We start from the raw sequence: 26278 nt of genomic DNA, 5'->3' as shown, positions 1-26278 counted from the left end.
TCAATATTGATTGAAAATAGAAATAAATAAAAAATTGGGGATTGACAATATGCAGCCTAAGCTTATCCAATATGTTATCTAGGACGATAATTATATATAACTTTATTTCCTCTATTATAGAGATTTGGTGTACATGAAATATATAAATCAGAAAATTACAAAAAAAAAAAAAACAAAGAATTAAAGTCACTGTTTAAAGTTAATAGGAGAAAAAAAATGAGCACTGTCTATAATAACGATAATGGACACATCTTCTATCGATTGTAGAAATCTCTGTAGATTTTTTCAACGTGACGAACACAAGTCTTAGAGAAAAAAGTTAATTCATCATTTTCTAATTCATATGACGTATTGCAAGAGAGAATTGTTGTTGTGAATTCATGTGCCGAAAGACTGTCCATAAAAACACTGAACTGAATGGGATTAATGTTAATAATGTCTTGCCATAGATCATCTCTTTTGTCTTGTATAAAATCACAGGATACCAGTAAGTGTTCAACGATATTCAAGAAGAACTTTCCACATTTGTCGCAAAGTAAATGTTCATCTTCATAACGTACTATAGAACATAAGTCAATAACATACTTGGCGGAGACACACTTGGCGGAGACACGAAGTTCGGGAAACTGTTTCGCAATTGTCCATGCTTTATGCGGTTTGATTGCAGAATGAATATGTGTAAACATATAAAAGTCATTATCGCATGAAATTCGGTAAGACCACCATGTTTCTTCACTTGCATTTATATTCTAATTTACAATTACTGACCAAAGTTTTTTTGATGGGAAAGAACCAGTATTTGCAAAATTAACAATATAATCTGTAATGTTATATTTTTCGGCTGCTTTATATAAAACCAAGTTGTTCTGGAACACATTTATGTTTGAATTCTACAAGTCTGCTTATCATTATTCGTTTTGGTAACGCAGAAGACTTTAACCTACATAGTCTACCAAAAAATAAAAGTTTACATCTGTTGATAATGCTTTCAACTAAAAACCAACCTAGAAGACTTGTACACTTGTCAGAACGGGTTCGTTTTGGGAGCCCTTGAATAATTTTACACACAAATCTGTGAGATCTTTCTAACATCGTAAGTTCTGTTTGGGTCAAATTGTTCCATAACTCACAGCCATATAGAGCTTTGCTGTAACATATTTGAAGTATTATCTTGGAACACGTCAAAGGGTTTAAAATTGATGGATGAATTCCAGAATTTAGAACTGAAAGATCAGTTGATCGCAACACTCTACAAGCATTCAACGTCTGGTCCATTGATCTAAATTTACAGTTCAGAAGAATACCGACATGTTTGGCAGACGTCACGAGTGGTATGATGTCATCATACAAAGTAAGACTGGTTGTAACATTCTTGTTCTTCTTTGAATAACGTAAGACGTTGCTTTTATTCGGAGAAAACTTGAATGCCCACTTCTCGCTATATGTCTGACAAATGTTAATAAGGTGTTGCATTCCTTTTTCTGTTGTTGAGAGTAACGCAATGTCGTCGGCTTGAACAGAGCTGCTTACACTGATATCTAGAAGAACGCATCCCAATTTAGAGTCTTCAATGTCGCACAAAAGATCTTTTATGTATACTAAATATAACAGAGCTGATAAGATGCCACCTTGGCGAACGCCTCGTTTCAGTTCAAACCAACGAGATAGCCTACCATTGAACAGTACAGAACTGCGCATGTCACTGTATATTTCATCTATGAGCAGCCATAAATCACCGGTAACTCCATATTTATGCAGTTTATATAACAGTGCATCATGCCATACGGTGTCGAAGGCTTTCGTGCTATCTAACAGCACAACAATAACATCACTATTACGTTCAATATAATGACGAATCGGTTCTTGTAAGTTAAATGAAGCGTGAATACTTGATAATTCCTTTTGGTATGCCATCTGAGATTGATGTGGAAACTTTATGTGCAAGGAGTCGAATCGAGGATAAAGAGACTTTTCGAATATCTTGGCGATACAACTTGTTAACGATATACCGCGGTACGAATTGGGATCAGTTTTGTTTTTATTTCCACCTTTGAATAACGGTATAATTACACTTGTTTTCCAATCTAGAGGAATATAACGTGTTTGTATTATTAGGTTGAATAGATTACATAAGTGTAATCTATTCAACCTAATAATACAATGTTTTACCACCATATTTTATATGCTCATATGAAACGTTGTCTAAACTTGTAGATTTGTTGTTACATAAACTTTTACAAATGTTGGAAATTTCTTCAAACTCAAATGGGTTGATTGGAGCTTTGATTTCCTTCTGCGTTTGTCGTATTTTATTCACTTCATGTTTTACCAAATTTATGTTTGCTGAATTTGTTAACTTGCTATCAAACTGAAAAATGGATTCAAAATGGTCCGCCCATGCTTCACGTATTTCACTTTCGTTTGTATGAGTTATTCCATTTAGATTTAGTTCACGACAAAAAGTTTTCTGTTTACGTCTGCTTTTTAAGACCGACCATACATATCTTTGATCATTGTCGATAGACTCAAGATTCCATTCTGTTGGCAATGTTCATAATATGTTCGTTGTAAAAAGTAAAAACACAAAAATACTGAACTCAGAGGAAAATTCATAAAAGGAAAATCCAAAATCAAAAGGCAAAATCAAAAGTCCAAACACATCAAACGAATGGATAACAACTGTCATATTCCTGACTTGGTACAGACATTTTCTAATGTAGAAAATGGTGGATTGAACCTGGTTTTTTAGCTAGCTAAACCTCTCACTTGTATGACAGTCGCATCAACTTCCATTACATTGTCAACGATGCATGAACAAAACAAACATACTCAAAGAGTAAAAATGTCAAAAATAGGGGTACAGCAGTCAATATTGTGTTATGATCTTAATATCACTATAAAAACAACAAATGTAACGAAGAAGCACAAAAAGGCATACATCAAATTTAACATACTCATATTGCTTTTCTTATACGACTTAATTTATGTATGTAAAGTCTACCCGTAAAGGATAGAAGGTTTTCAGTACTGGTGTAAAATTACGCGATTGAAATACGCACAGGTAGACATAAAAATAATTTTGTCGTTCGATTGACGGCATACATAAATGCAGAGTCACGTAAAGTAGATATAACAAAAAAAACAGACTTAACAGTAGAAGTAATAATAATAAATAAAATAGTTGTGTGGTTCAAAGTATGACGGGATACATAAGAACAGTTTCACGTCAAATGTATATCATAAAACAGACTTAACAAAAAAAGTAGTATTATTGAATAAAATAGTTTTGTCGTTCATAGTATGTCAAGATCCATAAGTAAAAGTAATATTGATAAATGAAATAATTTTGTCGTTCAAAGTATGATGTTTTACATAGCCACAGAGTCACTTCAAAAGAATATCTAAAAAAACTGACTTAACAGTACAAGTAATATTAATAAAGACAAATAAAAGAATACTATAACACATTATTAAGATGATAACCAACGTCAGTACGCAAAATCTATACTTCAAGACCATCTTGTATTATTTGTGAAGTTGATACGGAATATTTATCAACAAGTTCTGGGTATCTTCCGATGAACTTTTTTAGAAAAAGGACGAGACGTTCTTTGACATACCCCTGAGCTATATACCATCTATAAGCTTTATCCATTTCATTTCTGAAAGTCCGTTTTGCATGTTTGTAATCAGCAAAGAACTGATCGCTTCTATCGTGAACTTTTCCGTTCATTATACATAAACTGCGCTTATTTAGCATTGTTTTGTGTGATAGATCTACGACTATCGTCCAATAAGGCTTTATATGTTTCACAAATTGCTTATGTGGGAGTGTTTCCTTGTCAGCTTTTTGAACAGCAACTATAATAGTCTTATAGTATAGAGCTCGGTATCTTCTTTGGTCGCTGGTAGTGACGGCATTTGAACAGACCATAAAAATTGTGAGACTGCAAATGAATAGACTAAGTCATTAACTGAATTCATTTCTAACGCTTTGGTCCACGATACTTTGTCAGCCATCATACTTTCGTATAAGTTGTCACTATGAGCATGACATTGTTCAATTAGTAAAGTACACGCGATAGGCTTGTGATCAGAAACGTTAAATATGCTTTCGTCTGGGACAAACACATTGTAAATATCTCGTGTATTTTCGTTATTTGTGACTATGTGATCTATCCCTGTTTTAGGACCATCCTCATAAGATTGAAATGTACATACCGGACCTTTGGCAAAATCCTGAACATGCAATGATATACTGTTATTGTCAATAAGGAGACTTTCAAGAAGTTGACTACGACGATCCTGAGTAAACGAATATCGTGGTCCACCAATCTTGCAATTGAAATCGCCAAGAATATACACCGTCCCGTGGTTCGAATACGATTTGTACGTGTCCATTAAGTATTCAAGTTCATTAACGAATGCTTCGTTGGGTTGTGTAATTGCTGGTAAGTATATAGACAGAAAAAATATACTAGGTAAATTAGGAAGTTTTAGTTCGATACCATATACCCTATTGCTATCAATTACTTGTTCTGTGACATACGGAGATAAAGTTTTAGAGACCATAATCGCAACACCTCCACGGGCGCTATAACTGTATTTTTCAGGGCAGTGTTCATCGGCGCATTTTCCAAATACTAAATAGAATTGTTTATCGATTGAATTAAGGAAGTGCAATTGTTATTTTCTAAGCCAGTGTTCAGATAAACAAATAGCATCAATCTTATTATCATTTAAGAATTCTAGTAGATATGGTACTGCGGACATTATTCCGCGACAGTTCCAACATGCTATGTTTAAAGACATTTATGGATGTTCGGTCTTTGTAGATAGAAAAACTGACCATGGAAGCCATTCTTTTAGAAAAATGCTTTCAGGCCAAAAAGACGGATCCCGTATTAAGGTTTCACATTGAGCATCGATATTAAGTTGCGCAGAAGCTGTTCGTCGATTTTGTTTATCAAAATATCTTAAATGTGTTACATTAACACCTCTTGCAGCGAGATATTCACGCATAGATTCTTCACATGAATTGTGTTTGTCGATACCACCTACGTAGAATCTGGATACACGGTGTCTTGTTTTTTTAACAAATCCACGAAAATTGTCAACGGTTGTGGGATTACACATTGAAGTTGGAAAATGCACTTGTATATTTGTATTTTGTTCATTTCCAGTTATATTGTTGTTGGTGTTCTTAATTTTATTTTCTATTGAAGTAGACGAAGCTGGATTAACAATATTACTTTGTACATGTATGTCTTTGACTAAAACGGACAAATTCGTAACATCAGAGGATCTGACGTGTTTTGTGTGTGAGTCAACTAGAGAATTGGAATGTTCATTAATGGAATTCCTTTGAATTGGCTCTTTGGACTGACTCAAATCGGATTCGATCACATTGCAATTATCTAATGCTTCAGCTGAAGTTATAACTTGTTCAGATTTAGATTTTAGAATGTCTGCGTACGATTTTGTAGACTTGTCAAGGACTTTGACATCTTTCTCGGTGTTTATGATACGCTTTCGCAAATCACTAATTGCCTTCGCGTGAGAACAACAATCAATATTTACTTTTTTGAGTTCATCGTCGAATTCTTTCAGTTTATCATTCATGATGTTTGTCTTTGTTTTCAGACTTACAACGCCTTGCGCTCGTGTATCACTTAGCTGGTTAATTCTACATGACTCAGATTTCACGCTTGAGCGTAGTTTAAAGTCGTTTTTTATTTTGTTTACATCTATCGTTAACTGTTGAATGCTGTTTTCGTATTCATCAAGTTTGTTTCGGAAAGTTCCTGAACTTTTTTCAATTGCTAATTTATTTGATTTGCATGTCATTTCCGCTACATGTGTATCGACACTCATGTTGTTTACTGTTTTAGCTAAGTTTTCGTTGTTTTCTCGTAAGGATGAAATTTGATTTTGAAAGTTCCGTAACCGGTCATTGTTTTTCTGGTTAGCGTTTACCAGTTGCTTGTTTTCTCGTACTAATACAGAGACGGTTTTATTAAGATATTCGATTTCCTGAGTGTAGTCGCCTTTCAATGTATTAATTTCTCTTTCTATGCGCACGAGAGTCTCTTTCAGACACAAGTTCTGAGAAAATTCGCTGGAATGTGTTTGGTTATTTTCATCTACTGTAGACATTTTTCGGGCACTTTGCGTATGCGAACGAGTATTAAGTGTTAATCTTAAATCTTCCGTATATTCTCCGAGTGATGCTAAATAAAGCGCATAGCAATCACTACCAAGTTTGTTTTCAACTGATTCACCGTTAGGTTTTCCGGCTAGGATAAAGACGCTTTTTAATATGCAGTCTAAGCTTATCCAATATGATATCTAGGACGATAATTATCTTACTACTCTAATCAGGATTTATTTGTCTTTATTGATAACCTATACCCCAATTCATACTTATTACAAAACAAAGGTTCAAATGTAGGTCTCCATTTGTAAATATTTTATATGTATGAACTCGGTGTTCATAGCTATTCTATTCTTATCTGACGACGGGGAATCATAGGCGGATCCAGGGGGGGGGGGGGAACCTTTTGTGGGGAAAAAATGGTTGATTATATAGGAAATCACTAAAGCATGACTGGAGCGGCCCCTCCCCCCTTAATTGTCAGTGTCTTGGCCATCCTGCTAACCAGTGCCAGGACAAAAAACATTGTCACAACTGTGGATCAAATTCCTGCTCAGAAACTTTCTGTACAAAGCCAGCTACCTGTAGAAACTGTCAACAAAATCATAAATCGTCATCGTCTCACTGTCCAGCCTTCATTCGCTTTATCAACCAACATAAATTTAAAAACTGTATCTAACCATATATATATATTCAACATGAAAATCCTTTTCCTTAATACTCAATCTTTCAAAACAGCAACTGGACTCAAAGAAATTTGTGAAAAATATAATGTTGACATCTTATGTATTAATGAATCCTTTGAATCTGAAAAAAATCCACTCTCATTTGGTGATTGGAAACCAATAACATCACCTAGACCAAATAAAGCAAGGGGAGGATCTGCAATATTTTTAAAGCCAAGCAATCATTTCATAGGACAAAGACAGGAACATTTGGAACTAAAAGACATTGAAATGGTCAGTATCGAGGTAAAAGACAGCAAAAACAAAACATTTCATCTTTGGGTTCCGTACATCCCACCAGAAAAACCAGAGTTAATGAAAAAGCTTTGTACACATATTGAACAACAAAATTTAAACAATTTAATATTGGTAGGTGATCTAAATGCTAAATCCTTCGAATGGAACAATGCAGTTGAAAATAAACATGGAGAATTACTAGAACAATGTATGACGACATCTAAGCTGATTTGTGTTAATGATGATCAGGCTACAAGAAGAGCAAGTAGTTCTGTAATAGACTTATTTCTAATTTCAAGGCAACTATTTAATGATGTTAAAAATTGTGTAACCCTAACTCATGAAAAGGTACAATCAGACCATATTGCAGTATTGTTAGATTTTAATGCAGGTAACCCTCACGAAGAAAATACATCAGAAGATGAATATTGGAATATCAAAAAATGTGATTGGAATGCATGGAAAGAAACAGCAAAAGACTCATTCTCAAAATTATCCTTTCCACAAAATGAAAATATAGAAAATAACTACAACCGATTTGAAGAAACTTTAACAAACTGTATGACAAAATGCATTCCCTTAGTCAAACCAAAGAAAAAGATGATAATACAACACCCCCCATGGTGGAATGATGATATCAGAGAAATGAAAGGAAAACTAAACAAAGCTCAAAAGAAATTTAAATTAAGAAGTACACCAGAAAATTTTGAAAATGTTGCAAAAGCAGAAAATGATTTTGAAATGACAAAAAAAGATGCCCAAAATAAATGGTCTGAAGACTTGTGTGAAAAAATTGGAGAAGCAAAATCTTTAAGGGAAAAATGGTCAAATTTCAAAAAATTAACTAAAAAGAAATCTGAAAATTTAGTACATCCATTGCAAGGAAATAATGGAAATATTCTTTTCACTGAATCAGAAAAATCTAACATCCTGAAAAATACCTTCTTTGAAGGTTACCATTTAAAAGCAAATAATTTTAATCAACAATTCTATGATGACATCACACAGCAATACATCAGCATTAGTACTTCTAATCAAGAAGAAAATACAGATAACATCAAGTACAATGATTATATTACAATGGAAGAGTTAGAAGGATCCATTTTTAAATTAAAAAAAGAATCAGCACCAGGTCCAGACTTCTTTTTTACTGAACTTTTCATCAATGGTGGAAGCGAATTAAAGTCCAAACTTTTGGACATCATTAACCAGTCATGGGAAGAAGGAATTATACCATTAAATTGGAGAAGAGCAAATGTCAAATTTATAAAAAAATTATATAAACCAAACTACAATTTACCATCATCTTACAGACCTATCAGCTTAACTAGTGTAGTGGCAAAATTAATGGAAAGAATTATAACATACAGGTTAGAAGGATTTGTAGAAATGAACAACATCATGGACCAAGAACAAGAAGGTTTTCGACATTTTAGAGGTACAACAAATGCCTTATTATCTTTAACACAAGCTATTTTTAATGGATTTAACAAAGACAAAACCACTATTGTCATTTTTATCGATTTTGAAAAAGCTTATGATAGCGTTTGGAGAGAGGGTTTAATGGTAAAGTTGTACAATGACGGCATCAAAGGGAAAATGTGGATGTGGATTAATGCCTTCCTCAGTCACCGAGAAGCTAGATGCATGGTGAACAATTACAAAAGTCCTTGGTTTCAAACCAGTATTGGTCTGCCACAAGGATCTGTTATCTCCCCAATCCTGTTTAATATTTTTATAAAAGATATTTTTAAATCCGTGTCTGCAGACTGCTGTAAATTTGCAGATGATGCAACTATTTGGCACTCACATTCAGATCCAAAAGTTATACAAGAAAAATTGCAAAAAGATCTCAATCAAATACAAAAATGGAGCAATGATTGGAGAATGAAACTTAGCATTCAAAAAACAGAGTACAGTATTTTCAGTAAAGAAAAAAATAAAGTCCAAAATATCAAACTAAAGCTTGGAAACACAATTCTAAAATACAACCCTAATCCAGTTATACTTGGATTAAAATTAGATGAACAACTAAATTTCAATAGTCACATAGAATCTACAGTAAAGAAAGCCAAAAGATCTTTAGGAATTATAAGAGAAATCAAGGGAATAGCATTAATACCAACAAAGACACTCATTCAAATATATGACAGCTTAGTATGTTCAATTTTTAATTATGCTAGTAGTATTTGGCAATCCAGCACTTCAAGTCATCTGGACAAATTAAATGAAATACAAAGAAAAGGGTTAGCATTGTGTTTAGATCTACCATCTCAATCATCCCTTGAAGCATTAGAAGTACTTAGTGGAACATTACCAATAGATTTAAGAAGAGAGGAAATGGCCATCAGAGAGTTAGGAAAAATTAATTCTTATAGTAATAATGTCCCAATTAAAAGAAAATTTGAAATTTGGAAAGAGGAGAAAAATCCAGAAAAATTTATATCACCACTAGGAAAAATGTACCAACAAACTGAAGATATGAAAGATACAGAATTGGTTGATATAGACAAGATAGAACAGCAGTATGAATACCAAGGTCTAGTATCAGTCATTAGAGCCCCTGACTACTGGCGTAACATAGGCAGCTCAAAATCCAGAACAACAGCCCAAATAGAGGAAGGAAAACAAATCATCTCGGAACAACTCCAATCTCAAACACCAAACACAGCAGTTGCTTTTACAGATGGGTCATGTTTAGGAAATCCAGGCCCCTGCGGTGCAGGAGCTATAATTTACATTAATGATAAAGAAGAAAAATTAAAAAGACCTGTCTCTAACAAAGGATCAATCTTGCTAGCTGAACTTATAGCAATAAAAATGGTTCTGGATTACATAGAATCTTTTTCAAAAGAGCAAATTAATACTTTAACTTTATTTTCGGACAGTCAGACAGCATTAGGTATCTTAACTCTCAATTGGAAAAGTGACAGCTATCATCAAACCATTAACGAAATCAAAGGGAAAATAAAAAATTTAAACGAACAGGGATTTTTAATAAACTTAAACTGGACACCAGGACATGCCAACATAAAAGGAAATGACGAGGCAGACTCCTTGGCAAAAGAAGCTGCTAAAGAAGCAGAAACCCTAGCCGTTGATGACATAGTGTTTACAAAACAAGATGTAAAAAAAGCAGCTAGAAATTCTGTTACAAAAAAATGGCAACGCAGATGGGAAAATAGTGATACTGGACGTCACTATTTCAGATTTCATCCTGAAGTTAAAGATAAAGTTAAAAAAGACTTCCCGTCAAAAAAAATGTACAACATAATCAACAGTTTACGAACAGGTTATTCTAAATTAAATGCATACCAATTTATAATAAACCAGCACATCAACTCGGAAACCTGTCATCACTGCAAACAAAAAGAAAATGTACAACACTACCTTTTTGAATGTGACCTGTATTCAGATGCCAGAGACAAATTATTTCATCAAATATACTTCATAACAGGACAAATTCCAACAGATCTAGACAATTTATTAACAATCAATTTGCCAAATGCAGAAAATATCAATCAACTATTAGCGGAGTACATAGAGGAAACAAACCGTTTTAGTGGATAATTTGATACAAATTTCTTTAAATTTTTTATATTTTTAATTTTTCATGCCATTTCAATAACCTAATAAACCATTTTTTAAATTTATTTCACTTCATACAATAATTCTATAATATTTTTAAAGCGCCACCTACAATATATAAGTACAAAGGAGAAACTACATTTGTGATAATTATTTTACAAGAGAGGATAATTTACAAGAGGGATTACTCTGTCATCACGACAAAGATTGAAGATTGAAGACATTTGTACACACACAAAAAGCCGTTAAAACTGAAATAATCATGAGGCCGATTTTGTTATAGTCCGAGTTGGTCACGTATTGGCTGAAATTTCAAGGAGTCACTTTTCTGCTTTGAGATTATCATGAATGGAAGAAATATATTTTGATATGACCCCTGTATGATAAATAACATATCTTGCGATAATTTTCTTTAAATGTTTTCATTTTAATCATGATAAAAAAAAAAAACAAAAACAAAAAAACACCTATAATTCGAATTTTATTACACACACATTTTTTATTTTTTTTTATTTTACAGATCCATACCTATATATACTGCACGGTCCTGTTAACCTGGTTAACTGCGGTACTGTGTTTCTTGCGCATGGAGGGTAAAACTTGCACGTTTGATCCGTTAAACTGCGTATTTGTGCATTTCTGTGAGGATTTTTATTTGTCGATAAGAAAGAAACATTTACAACATGGAGGACAATAGTCTGGATGATTTTTTTGCCAAGAAAGACAAAACAAAAAAGAAGAGCAAATCAAAATTAACCCCCAGTGACTTCCTAGCCCAACAGGAAGCCGGTATCAAGAAGTCAAAGAAGAAACAAGATAAAGAAAACGAAGCACAATCAGAAGAAAGAAAAACTACCAATGTAATCTTAGATCAGGTCATTAGTTACTAATATGGTAACCTTTTGACACAACTTTTTGCTTGTTACAATCTTTGTAGCCTGGCATATGTTGCAGTCGGTACCACAAGATGCATGCTTAACCATATAGTCCAAGATTACTCTGACATCCAACAGCTGTTTTGCCAGACAAGCCGGGGCCATGGGACGTCAGAGCTTGTTCCATATCAAAAAGAGGATATTTACCCGTTTCAAAATGGATGCGCTGTTTCGTTGCTTCTGGGACCGACTGACTACTTTGGATCAATATCAATCCGGCCTCAATTTGTTCATTTATCATTTATCTCTTCACAACCAGGAGACTGAAATTATGCAAATATTTAATATGCTAATTTCTGTTTACTGTATATTTCTTCACCTCGAGCTCCTTATAGGAGATCGTTATTGAATATTTAGAAGGCCAACCATGATAAACAGTCGGATGCACTTTGACATTTACCTTACTTGCATCGTAAATGAAGGAGGTGTTAGATTATGTATTCATATTTACCTAGGGTCATTTGCATATATCAGCTCTCAGTGATATTGTTTGACTTCAATTAATGGAGAATAAAGGCTTTTTCCCCTGGAGAAGAATCCCAATTTGAAAAAAAATGGCTTAAAATTATTCCCAAAAAGACAACTTTTTCTCAAACAGTACAGTTTTAGTAGTAATTGTGCATGAATTCAAACTGAAAAACACTTGTGTATACATTTTTCATGCCTAAAATTACTATATGTGCAGATTTGAGGGTCTATTTATGTATCATCACTGACAAAAAGGGGTCTTATTTCAAAGCAGGGTTTGACTCTTGAAAGGGGGTCTGTATATTGAAGTTTCAGTCAAATTCATGGTTCAATCTAAATTTCCCAATTTGATGAAAATGACGCATATTTTCCCAATTAGAAAGGGTAGAGGTAGTTTTGAAAAAAAACAACAATATCACTGGCTCTGCCTTACTTTTTCTCGTTGATCACATGACAATCTTTCAAAATGTAAGTTAAAATGCTGGAATCGAGGGGTCACTGTGAAAACTGTCTAAATATGAGAAAATAAAGGGTGGCAGGTAGATGAAACTTCCCTTAATGAAGAGATAAATGAAAAATGAACAAATTGAGGCCCAATTTATATTGATCTAAGGTCTTCAGTCGGTCCCAGAAGCAACTAAGCAGCGCATCCAGTTTGAATGGGAAAATATCTACTTCTTGATATGGGACAAGCCCTAACGTCCCACAGCCCCAGCTTGTCTGGCAAAACAGCCGTTGGACATCAGAGTATTAATAAATTTTTGACTAGCTTAACGAGTTAACACACTTAGAAGAAGTCATCAAATTTGTAATAGTTTTCAAAATTACTTCAATGAGTGGTTACTTTAAATCAGTTGGGGTTTAACCAACAGAACCCAGCTTGTCTGACAAAACAGCCATTAGACATCAGAGTAATTTCAGACTAAGGGAACTTGTGAAAGATAAAAAATATATTCCTAAACAGTAATCACTTGGCAGCAAATAAAAATAAGGGGCCATCCATAAATATAGATATTGTATATTTTTATAATGTAAACATAACTTCAGATCCAAGATGAAATATCTTTTCAATTTTACAGGGCCAGTTAAAATCTGGAAGTGCAAATTAATTTTAAAAAGTCTGCTTGGCCAGTTAAAATACACTTGAACCTGTCCTTGAATTATTTATTACATGTTAACCATTTTGAAGATAAAAAAAGGTGGCAGTTAATTTGTGTCACATGTGTGCTTTAAGAACTACAATATTTTGATAACATAAATAATAAACTAGAGAGCCTTGTTGTTGAGTGTAAAAACAAAAAGAAAAGTAAAAAAAATACAAAAAGCATAAATTCCACAACTGGTCAGAATCGATCTGCACCAGCAAGAAATGGGTAATGGCAATCCCTGATTCATTTTATAACAACATATTTTACAATAATTAATTTTGCATTTTAATTCTTTTCTTTATGAAGAAGGATGATGAAGAATGGGTAGACTTTGAAGCAGAAACAGAAACAGACTACAGTGGGTTGAGGATACAGAATTTACAAATATCTAAGTAAGGCCATTTTTTTTCTGGCAATGTGACAGAAGGGTTCGACACTAACGGTAGTTCAGTAGTCCGGTGCCCCCCTAAAATCTAGGAGGACTCCAAAACATGGTTAATCAGTAGTCCTGTGGACCACCTGGAAATTTGTATATGGTCTGGCTATTTCAATGCTAAAAATTGGCATAAAAGTCCTCCCAATTATGTTTACATTTTTCAAAGACAGTGATGGCATTTGGAAGAACGTAAATTTTATATTGTTATTATGAAAGTACTTTTGAGATCCAGATTTCTGATCAGAATCTTCACAGTGTTTGTAACACATGGAATTTTCAATGTAAAATGAAAATGTCTGATAACCAAAATGTGAAGAAACTGCAGAATAGACAGCAAAGGTCAACAATAAAAACGTAGGTGTCAGAGTTAAACAAAAATACTTCCCAAATTTGGATAAAAAAATTATTACCCCCAAAAAAAGAAACAGGAAGAGGTAGTTTGAAAAAAAAGCCAACAATATTTTTTGGTGGCTTTCTTATTAACCCTTTCATGCCGAATGTATCCTTTTGGCACACCCGCGCGCATGCCGAATGTATCCTTTTGGCACACCAGCGTAGATGCCGAATGTATCCTTAAGGATACATAGATTTCTATTTTTAGACGGTCACAGTACAAACAGTAAAAATAACGTTTAAACATGTTTCTTGGCCCCGTTACTCCATGGATGTTATGATAAACACCCAATGTATTCGATATTTTAGTATCAGGCGTAAAAATACTTAAAATATGTTTTTTCAAAGAGAGAAAAAAACCTTGTGAAAAACAAAATGGCGGAATCGTAAACAATCGTGGTCAGGAGTTTCATTTCGAGTTGAAACATTTAGAAAACTTAACTTGCGGACATGAAAGTCGTTTTTAACTTGTATAAAAGTAGTGATTGTACATATATTTTGGAGTTGTGAGAAGGATATTTGTAAAACAACCTGAAATCGAGACTTTGATTGTCTCTCATCGATAGAAAAAATAAAAAGTTTTCATAAAATAAAATGTTTTACCTACCTACCCTACCTAATTTTTTTGGGGGTGAAATAGGAAACACACTATTTATTTTGGCCTGAAGGGAAGTGATTTTTTCCCAAAAGTGAAATAATATAAGGTGTTGTCTGCTGCTTCTGATTAATTTTGAGATGGCATCATTTATTATTATAAAATAATACTGTTCCTGTATGTTTCTGAAAACAATTAATAGGGGTTAAATTTTTTGTTTTGGAAATTATGAGGAAGAACTCCCCCCTCATGTTGCACACAAGCACAAAAGATGAATGACCAGTGCGCTACCTAAAGTTTATTACAATTTCTAATGCCAATATAAGCAACCATTTTTAACACTAGGAAACATCTTTTTTGTGTTCAAAAAGGGACTTCAAATGGTATATAAATTGCTTCTTCTCTCATATGCCAAGTCATATACATGTAGTAGTAAGGAGTAAGAGAAAAAACTGATAAAATTGGAAATGGGATAATGGGACCACATTAGGGTCTTGTAGCTGTTACCTTGTAAGTTAGCTTCTTAAATTTACACTGTTTATGGGACTAGTACACATAAGCAGGTATCTTAAATTCATACCACATTAATATATAGGCTTATATGTAAGTAACACTTGCTGATGTATGTAATAGATTAATTAATAGACTGGTAACAATGGTTATAGTATAACAACCTCACTCAAGTAATTTTTATTCACTTTTTGACAAACCATTCCATTAAATAACCCAACAATATAAACAGAAAATTAAAAAAAATAGTTTCCATTGTCCTCGCTCAATTTCAAAATCAAAATTTATGATATGAATCCTCCTATTCAACGAGTACGCAGCATTATAAACTAAAACAAATTTCATAGCTTCCAAATGTTATTACAAACTATATCAGCTCCCTGATGTAGCTTTCCATCAATGAATTTTAAAACTGCATTTTGCAGTAAAACATGTACATGATGTATTTTAATCCCTTTTTGGCACTAGTTTTCAACGACTTGAATCTGTGTGTACATATGAGTTTAAATAAAACAGTACCCAGTAGTTGTCTGCATATATTATCTTCTTTACCTCTACTGCATGTGATTAAAATATTTAGCTATGATGAAAATAAGTTTATAAAATATTAATTGTCAGCTTTTGGTATTTATATGTGCTGCTTTAACAAACAACAGTTGATGTATTTGTCAATTTTATGTTATCTTATACATCCTAAATTTTGACTACATAGTTCAGATTTTAATTTCAACAATTTAAAAAAAAATTATAATTCAATAGGCTCTTTATCTTGAGATACAGCTGAATATTTGCTTATTTGTAGTACATTTATATTATACAACCCCCATGACCCAAATCAAATTTATTGGAAATTTCATGGATTTAGAACTTTAAAAAAAAATCACTTTTTGGGTTCATTTACTTTTATTTATTGGAAAGCTTTATCTCATTCACATGTGGAAGAATTAAGACATTACTGCGGTTAAGTCATAAAGTAAAGAAGTTCCATCGATTATTATTGCAGTTAAAAATTATTTTTAATTAGTTCAGTAATCGCATATCAACGCTGGGGGTATTATACAACTCGTCTGGAAGAGTTATTGTCCGTTATCGAGCCCGAGTTATCTTTCTTCTTTCGAAACCGTTAACAAATGGCGGCCAAAATCTACGTGAAAGACAGTCTTGATTTACAAGTATTTTTGCCAAGAAAACAAAAACGTAAACGGGTTTTGAAAGAAAATAATTCAGTAGCTCATAGAAATAGAATTTTGAAACACACGTGTGCTTAAGAAATGTTGCCGAATGGAAGTGAAAGTGATATACGGTAGGCAATGATAAAAATTATCTTCCGACTCAATCAATCTACGTTTTCAACACGCGTTTTTAAGGTAAACTGCTTCTCACTCTACGAAGAGGTTACGGACGCTCAACCTATGATATTTATCTACATTTTATCAAAATTTGACTGCACAACTCGCTACAGTTCCCGAGTTTTCAATGACCAAAACTACGAGGTCGTTTTTGCTGAAGCACATGTCAAATTAATCCCGGTCAGGCAAACGGCTCATGCAAATAAATTTCGGCCAGGTAATCCTACGAAAAAAATAAATTCAGTAGTGAAAGTGTTAAAAAAAACCATATACATGTATGCATGTCATTCAAAATTGTATTAAAGGCATTTTGTTTTAGAAACGTTAACATATCCACTGAATTGCTTCCAACAGTGATGATGAAGTTGACCTCTAGTCCACAAACAAAGACATTATATCACTACAAGAAAAATCTTATAAACTGTTTGAAGAATTAATGAAAACTTTGACTTATTTTTATCCTTTTTAGCTCACCTGTCCCGAAGGGACAAGTGAGCTTATGCCATCACTTGGCGTCCGTCGTCGTCTGTCGTCTGTCGTCGTAAACTATTTCAAGAATCTTCTCCTCTGAAACTACTGGGCCAAATACTTTCAAACTTTAACTGAATGTTCCTTAGGGTATCTAATTTATAAATTGTATCCGAAGTTTTGATCTATCAACAAACATGGTCGCCATTGCTAAAAATAGAACATAGGGGTCAAATGCAGTTTTTGGCTTATAACTCAAAAACCAAAGCATTTAGAGCAAATCTGACATGGGGTAATATTGTTTATCAGGTCAAGATCTATCTGCCCTGAAATTTTCAGATGAATCAGACAACCCGTTGTTGGGTTGCTGCCCCTGAATTGGTAATTTTAAGGAAATTTTGCTGTTTTTGGTTATTATCTTGAATATTATTATAGATAGAGATAAACTGTAAACAGGAATAATGTTCAGCAAAGTAAGATTTACAAATAAGTCAACATGACGGAAATGGTCAGTTGACCCCTTTAGGAGTTATTGCCCTTTATAGTCAATTTTTAACCATTTTTCGTAAATCTTAGTAATCTTTTACAAAAATCTTCTCCTCTGAAACTACTGGGCCAAATACTTCCAAACTTTAATTGAATGTTCCTTAGGGTATCTAGTTTGTAAATTGTATCCGAAGTTATGATCTATCAACAAACATGGTCGCCATTGCTAAAAATAGAACATAGGGGTCAAATGCAGTTTTTGGCTTATAACTCAAAAACCAAAGCATTTAGAGCAAATCTGACATGGGGTAATATTGTTTATCAGGTCAAGATCTATCTGCCCTGAAATTTTCAGATGAATCAGACAACCTGTTGTTGGGTTGCTGCCCCTGAATTGGTAATTTTAAGGAAATTTTGCTGTTTTTGGTTATTATCTTGAATATTATTATAGATAGAGATAAACTGTAAACAGGAATAATGTTCAGCAAAGTAAGATTTACAAATAAGTCAACATGACGGAAATGGTCAGTTGACCCCTTAAGGAGTTATTGCCCTTTATAGTCAATTTTTAACCATTTTTCGTAAATCTTAGTAATCTTTTACAAAAATCTTCTCCTCTGAAACTAATGGGCCAAATACTTCCAAACTTTAACTGAATGTTCCTTAGGGTATCTAGTTTGTAAATTGTATCCGAAGTTGTGATCTATCAACAAACATGGTCGCCATTGCTAAAAATAGAACATAGGGGTCAAATGCAGTTTTTGGCTTATAACTCAAAAACCAAAGCATTTAGAGCAAATCTGACGTGGGTAATATTGTTTATCAGGTCAAGATCTATCTGCCCTGAAATTTTGAGATGAATCAGACAACCTGTTGTTGGGTTGCTGCCCCTGAATTGATAATTTTAAGGAAATTTTGCTGTTTTTGTTTATTATCTTGAATATAATTATAGATAGAAATAAACTGTAAACAGCAATAATGTTCAGCAAAGTAAGATCTTCAATTAAGTCAATTTGACCAAAATTGTCAATTGACCCCTTAAGGAGTTATTGCCCTTTAAAGACTTTTTTCACAATTTGTTCATCATGTTGACTTACTTTAAAAAATCTTCTCCTTTGCAACTGCTGTATCAATTTCAGCCAAACTTAGGCTAAATGAGTTTCAGAGTATCTAGTATAAATTTTATATTTTATTTCCTTGTATGTCAAGAAACATAGCTCCTATGGCTAAAATAGAACATAGGAGAAAATGATTATTTTTTTTGGCTTTTGAAGAAAATAGGACGATCCAAAAAACATTTAAATAAAATGAAAAGCCAAAATAATCATTGATGAGAGATTTAACCAAAAGAATTAAGGTGAGCGATTCAGGCTCTTGAGAGCCTCTTGTTTTCTAAATAATCCTGGAATAAAAGGTCAAATAACTCCACCTAACAAGGCCTTAGAAATTGTCTCAGATTGCAGATTTTGCATTTCATTTTTCAAAATTTTCTGACGGTTGTTCAGGAGTAATAAAATTTATTCACTGAATGTCAACTTTAATTTATCTGAAAAAAAACCAAAATATTTTCAAAACTCAAATGAACATTTGTGTGCTTTTAAGGTGCTCAGATGGCAGGAAATTGCATCTTATTTCAAAAAATTTTCGTGGGGGGGGCATGCCCCCAAACCCCCCTAGCTAGTTGGGGCAGCGTTGTGGCCCTCAACGGTGATAGAGGTGGACTACCAGAACTACCCAAAATTTTTTCTTGGTAGTCCTGTGGACTACATCACCTCTAATGTTAGTGTCAAACCCTTGACAGTGTTGTATTTTCATGAAAATGGTAATAAATGTATACAATGTATATCTATCTTTCTACATGAAATATGTCACAATGATATAGTAATATTTTGTTTGAATGGGATCCCAATCAAAACAGCCTTTATTAAATGTGGCCTGAAGATGTAGTCCTCCAAGCAAAGATTCCGAAATGAAGCCCATAGTGTCTGAGTTAAAAATTACCCTGCCCTTCTGAAAGCTACATGAACTCAACATTCTCCAATCGTGCCCATAGTGTCTGAGTTAAAAATTACCCTGCCCTTTTGTAATCTACATGAACTCTAAACATTCCCCAACTGTGCCCATAGACATAGTGTCTTGAGTTAAAAATTACCCTGCCCTTTTGAAAGCTGCATGAACTCGTAAACAAATTTTAAATCATTACTAAATGCTTAAAAATGACAGCTGGCCTTTTGAAACCTGTATGTTGAACACTAAACAAATCCTACATCATTACTTAATGCCCTTTTGAAACCTGTATGTTGAAGAACACTAAATAAATCCTAAATTATTAGTAAATGCCCTTTTGAAACCTGTATGATGAGGAATACATGTACTAAACAAATCCTAAATTCTTAAAGATCATATGACAATTTTGAATTTATGTGAGGCTCTTAAAAGCATCTTGTTAAATGTTGTATGAGTGCATATTGGTAAATGAAAGAAATACTTTCTTTTCACAGCAAAGAAGAGGAAGGAGAAGTTGAAGAAAATGAAAATGAAAATGAAGAAGATGGAGAGACTAAAGAAAAGAGAGAAGCTGCCTCAGGCCCTTGGCATGGTTCCCAACAGTCTTCTCACCCTGGTTTGTTTGTTTTTACTGATTTTGATTATTTCCTAATAACAGTTAAGGGAAGGTGATTTTGACTACCGGTACATTAACTAATATTGTATGATGATATTTCCATACATAACCCCATTAAATGTTTCCCTTTTCAGTCATCTCAACAAGGTGCAGAACTACATGTATAAACAAAATGCACAGCCATTCACTATATTCACTTCTACTGTTTATTATCCTTCGAAGAAGTTAGAGCACATCTGAATCTAAGGTCAAACCTGCCAAATACAGGTCATTTGACAGATATGACCTAATACAATGACTACCTAAGCCCTCAAAATACTAGCTTAGTTGTACCTGTTCATTTGACAGGTTTCATTTGATATTGATCTCATCTACATGGATCATTGATAATATTAAGTTTGTGTTATTCTCCTAAAAGTTTATCAGAACACTTTCAACATTAAATAAATCTTAATCAGTGAAGCAGGAGAGACATTTTGATTTGTTTAATTCAATACAATACAAATAGCATAAAAAAGCGTATGATTTAGGAGATACATGTAAGACTGCTGTGGAATGATTGAACTGCGGAATGATTGAAAGCTCCTGTCTGCCTGGCATGGTTCATATGACCTTTACCTCATGTTATGGTTCATTGGTGAATATTTAGTTTTATTGGTAAAGTCTGTTTCTTACTGTACAGTGGCGGATCTAGAAATTTTCATAAGAGGGGGCCCACTGACTGCCTAAGGGGGGGGATTCCGTCACACTTCAGTGATTCCCTATTTAACCAACCCAAATTTTTCTGAAAAAGGGGGGGCCCGGGCCACCTCCTAAATCCGCCTCTGCTGTAAGCAATAGTTCAACTATATTAAGTATATTGAATGATTGTAAGGTGTACTACATGTATTTCTTGTTTGGTTTATATGACCTTGACCTCATTTTCTTAGATCATGTTAAGTTTATGTGATAATTGTAGTAAAGCTTTATATTTAGGACTGTCAATATACTATCTATGGTTAGTAAAGAAGGCGAAAAATCCAGCGTGAGCACTCTTGTTCCCCTATCCATGAAAATTGGTACCCTTAGAAATAATTTAAACATCAATTGAAGTTTATGCATATCACATATTTTCTCCACATTTTTGTCGAGCCTGCGACTTTTTAGCTCACCTGGCCCAAAGGGCCAAGTGAGCTTTTCTCATCACTTTGCGCCCGGCATCGTCGTCCATCGTTAGCTTTTAACAAAATCTTCTCCTCTGAAACTAATGGGCCAAATTTAACCAAACTTGGCCACAATCATCATTGGGGTATCTAGTTTAAAAAATGTGTGGCGTGACCCGGCCAACCAACCAAAATGGCCACCATGGCTAAAAATAGAACATAGGGGGTAAAATGTAGATTTTGGCTTATAACTCTGAAACCAAAGCATTTAGAGCAAATCTGATTTGGGGTAAAATTGTTTATCAGGTAAAGATCTATCTGCCGTGAAATTTTAAGGAAATAATACCGTTTTTTGACTATTATAGTGAATATTATTATAGATAGAGATAGACTGTAAACAGCAATAATGTTCAGCAAAGTAAGATCTACAAATAAGTTAATATGACTAAAATGGTCAGTTGACCCCTTAAGGAGTTATTGCCCTTTATAGTCATTTTTTTACCAATTTTTTCGTAATTTTTTCTAATCTTTTACAATAATCTTCTCCTCTAAACTTACTGGTCCAAATTTAACCATACTTGGCCATAATCATCATTGAGGTATCTAGTTTAAAAAATTTGTGCGGTGACCCTGTCAACCAACCAAGGTGGCCGCCATGGCTAAAAATAGAACATAGGGGTAAAATGTAGATTTCGGCTTATAACTCTGAAACCAAAGCATTAAGAGCAATTCAGACATCGGGTTAAATTGTTTTGCAAGTCAAGAACTATCTGCCCTGAAATTTTCAGATGAATCCGACAACTGGTTGTTGGGTTGCTGCCCCTGAATTGGAAATTTTGCTGTTTTTGGTTATTATCTTGAATATTATTATAGATAGGGATAAACTGTTAACAGCAATAATGTTCAGCAAAGTAAGATCCACAAATAAGTTAACATGACCAAAAAGGTCAGTTGACCCCTTAAGAAGTTATTGCCCTTTATAGTCAATTTTTATTAATTTTGTAAATTTTAACAAAATATTTTCCTCTGTAACTAATGGGCCATGTTCATTATAAATTGAAATAATTGTAAGAAGCAAGAATGTTCAGTAAAGTAAGATCTACAAACACATTACCATCACCAAAACACAATTTTGTCATGAATCCATCTGTGTCCTCTGTTTAATATGCACATAGACCAAGGTGAGCGACACAGGCTCTTAAGAGCCTCTAGTTTTCGTTTTTCATTTATAAGATTCATAAACCAGTCTAGAATTTTACCAAACTTGAACAGAAGCTTCTCACAATCAAAAGATAGTATTTAGAGGAAAATATTTCATAATTTTTCCCCATATGCAACACTCAGCAAAAGTAGGCGAGACACTAGGTTCTGCAGAACCTTTACAAATTTTTAATAGATAATTTGTTGTTTTTAGTACAAGTAGCATCAACAGCAATGCCAGAACCTCCACCACCTGAACCTGAACCTTCCAAAGATGACAAACCAAAACTAGGAAAGTATGTTCCTCCTGGTGCAAGATCAGGAGGCCAGTCAGCAACAGGAACACCAACAAGACCTACACCAAGAAGGAAAAAAACTGCTCCAAATTTACACAGTGAAGACGATTTCCCTACATTAGGAGGGGGCAACGCTCCAGAGATTAACAGTTGGGGAAGCTCAGGGTGTGTAGATATTAAAAGTATACATGTATCTTATATAAACTTCAGTTTAATAAGAAAATAATGCATGTGATATTCTGAGATAATGTTATCTGAAAGCAAATTTTTTGCAACTATATAATGGTTTAACTTTGATATCGTCATTGTCTGAAGACATTTGGTTTCCAGACAATAACTTTGATTATACTGCAATCACCTATTTTACTATACAGATAAAGCTATACGTATAAACGTTAGCTTTATACGTCAATGGCCTCAACTAACCTATAAGCCCCGCCTACCAGGGAACATCCTTGGCCTGTTTAACGATGGCGCCCCGCCATCGTTCAAATGTCTTGCGCCATCGTCAAATGACTTGCGCCATCGTTAAATTGTCTTGCGCCATCGTTAAATTGTCTTCCGCCATCGTTCAAAACTTCATCGTTTTTTGTAGCCCGACACCATTTTTTTTTATCAATTATAATCAAATGCATGTAATTGCATAACCCTTGGGCTTTTTATGTTATAATCAATACAGTTCTAACGCCTGAGGGATATCCGGACTAATATCGCTAATCACTTGTACCTGAGCTTGTATACAGGTAGATCAACAAACCAGACAGGAGAATACTATCTGAGGATAGACGATCCATTTGTCGAATTAATCAACTAAGTTTCAGCAAATGATTATGATAATTTAGATTAAATAAATAAATTAATAATCCAGTTAATACAAAGAAAACAGTTTAACAAGTCGAACACGTGCTTTATTTTTGACTTACGCAATCAGCACCCCCCTTTTCTTAAGAAGTACAAGACGCAAAACAGTAAATATTATTTCATCGCAAATAACTCGAGTACTGCTGTAACGATAATTTGGAATTACTTTAAAAGTTTAAAAGTAAAAACTTAAATATTTCCTGTAAAGAAATATCGTATCGTAATTCCGAATTCATTTCGTATATTACAATCAAATTGATACATCCGCGTTTCCGGTTTCTATTCAGACTCGAAAGATGCATGTTGCACAGCATCAATTTGCCAGATAAAGTCATTAAAAACCTTTTCATTTGTCAACGTTTGCTTTACAAATCTCTTTAACCTTTAACACAATCCGTACGAATCGTTTTGTTGTTGCTGCAAATCAGCCATACCGGTAATTGGTTCTAAATTTGACAGTGTCCATGAAAAATAAGCTCCACATCATATGATTTTTAACCCCCATAACAATTACCAAAAATACAAGAAATCTACATGGGGACCTTCATGACAGCTTTTGGTCATTCTCGACTAATGGGGGACCATGAAGACTTGGCATTTGAATGGTTAAAAACGGCAATAAATGAAAATATTGATACTTCTAATTCCATAATGGAAATTAAAATAAATATAATTTAAATAAGCAATGAATTAGCATGTTCACCATTCCTTGTATGGAGGGATAAAATACTTCCGATCGCGCTACACTGTACAGCGTAGACACGGTTTGTAAGGGTGAAAGTTCCTCCATGGTTCAATTTTCATCCATGGAGATCCCTGCCTACTTACCGGAACTACTGTATTTCATCAACAACATCACGTCACAACCATGACAACGTGTAGTAACAATGGTCAAACTTTTATGTATGACATGTATTTAAACTTGTTATGTCTTCAAATTGGTAATTTATATACCATGTGTATCAAATTTTATTAATTAAGTTCATTTTCCCTTTCTAATTCCTTAAAATTTCAATGGCTTACCGCCTTGACTACGCTCATAGGGAAATACCCTAAAATGGTACCCCAAGAGGGAAATTCCAAAACACTTTTTTTGCAACAATATTTGTTACATATTTAATTTTTTTTTTTTTTTTTTTTTTTTTTATCGATTTCAGTATAAAAACAATATACGTATAGTGTCTTGAAATATGAAATTTATTTGTATTCGGCACGAAACGGGAAAATGCTCGGTAGAACCTCGCATTTTCCCCGTTTCTAAGCCTCATACAAATAAATTTCATATTTCAAGACACTATACTACGTATATTGTCTAAGTACAAGTGTATGGGTCTCTTTGAAATTGTACCACAAGCATGACAAGGTTCTGTACCTCAAAAGGAAGATTGGATTGAATTTTAGGGTTATGAAAAAAGAGGTGAACATTTGATTGGTTTACTTCCAGTGATGGTCATTTTCTTATATGCAATGAAAAGTTATGTGAAATTTCGTCAATAGAACTGGACAGGATGAAACTTTTCTCATGCCAAGTTTTTTTTTATTTGAATCAAAGAGAAATTCTGCACAATTTTCTGGAAAGTGCAAATTTAACAAAGACTAATAGGGGAAAATCAATGATGGTATTACACCTACCACCAAACACAGATCAAGTTTATATTTTGTGGTGTCACTTTCAATTTATGTATTGTTACTTTAGCTAACTCAAATGGTTACAGGTATAAAACTTATACATAATAATGCTTGTTTTCATGAATAAGGGGAGACAATTGTGTGTTGGTGTTAAAAATTGAAAGTTAGAAGTAAATAAATAATGTAGACAAAACCACTTTTAAGAATTCAATTATGTATGGCCCCTCAAAATATGAAGTAAACCAAAAATCCTATCTATGACAAGTCTGTTTCAACTTATTACTATGTTTTATTATTTTTTAGTGGATCTAGAGGAGATTTTGAAAAAGTACAGTCCGGAGGTAGAAATATAGACGATTCTAATAAAGTTAACCAACAGTTATCACTTGGTAACAGATATTCTTCTCTTCAGGATTGATATATGCTCCTTTTAGGATTATTTCGTTACTGGAAGATCAGCTGTGATGTAGATCTACACTGGTGTCACTGTTGATATTTCTTTTTACTCATTTTCTAGTTAAAATGATAAAGACTTGTGAAACGTCTATAAAGTTTAACTTGTTACAATTTTCATAATTTATTGATACACATGTTACCGTTTCTGATATATTTAATTCATTTATTGATTTGGTTTGTTTATGTTAAATAATAAAGTGCTATAGTTCTTTTACTTAGAAATATTTTTTCTACATGTTGTGTAGGTACATTTAATTTGAACATAAAATTAAAAACAGTTTCATAAAGAAGCATTCACAGAAGGTAAAAAAGAATGCCTAATTTACTTCATATTTTTGACAAGTCATATCCATGGTACTATAGAACCACTTTTACTTTCACCATTTTTGCAATAAACTTGTTTATAATTTCCATGCACTAATCTCCATGAGTTAGTTCTCACGAGCCAATGGGATTATAATTTGTTGCTTTATTTCAAAAGAAAGGGGGCATTGTTTTGTATGTGAAAGTTGTTATTAGATTTTCCTGTCAATCTCTCTATTGACAGTAATGAAGATGTTTTAGATAGCTTGTCACTTT

The 26278-nt window shown here is 33.5% G+C and overlaps 1 protein-coding gene across 2 annotated transcripts; it reads left to right on the top strand.

The window, feature by feature from the left end:
- The first annotated feature begins 11263 nt into the window (after positions 1-11263).
- On the top strand, positions 11264-25913 carry LOC143064700 (protein CDV3 homolog). 2 transcript variants are annotated; one of them, XM_076237734.1, is made up of 5 exons: positions 11264-11564; positions 13562-13647; positions 19994-20115; positions 22672-22918; positions 25547-25913. In XM_076237734.1, the coding sequence occupies exons 1-5, from the start codon at positions 11388-11390 to the stop codon at positions 25659-25661; spliced, it is 747 nt and encodes a 248-aa protein (XP_076093849.1). In that variant the 5' UTR covers positions 11264-11387; the 3' UTR covers positions 25662-25913. The 2 variants fall into 2 exon arrangements, with proteins under 2 accessions (XP_076093849.1, XP_076093848.1); XM_076237733.1 differs by having other exon boundaries at positions 11264-11579.
- The last annotated feature ends 365 nt before the right edge of the window (positions 25914-26278 follow it).

Source organism: Mytilus galloprovincialis, chromosome 2 (genome assembly GCF_965363235.1).
Source record: "Mytilus galloprovincialis chromosome 2, xbMytGall1.hap1.1, whole genome shotgun sequence".
NCBI lineage: Eukaryota > Metazoa > Mollusca > Bivalvia > Mytilida > Mytilidae > Mytilus > Mytilus galloprovincialis.
This window is presented reverse-complemented; position numbering and strand designations above follow the sequence as displayed.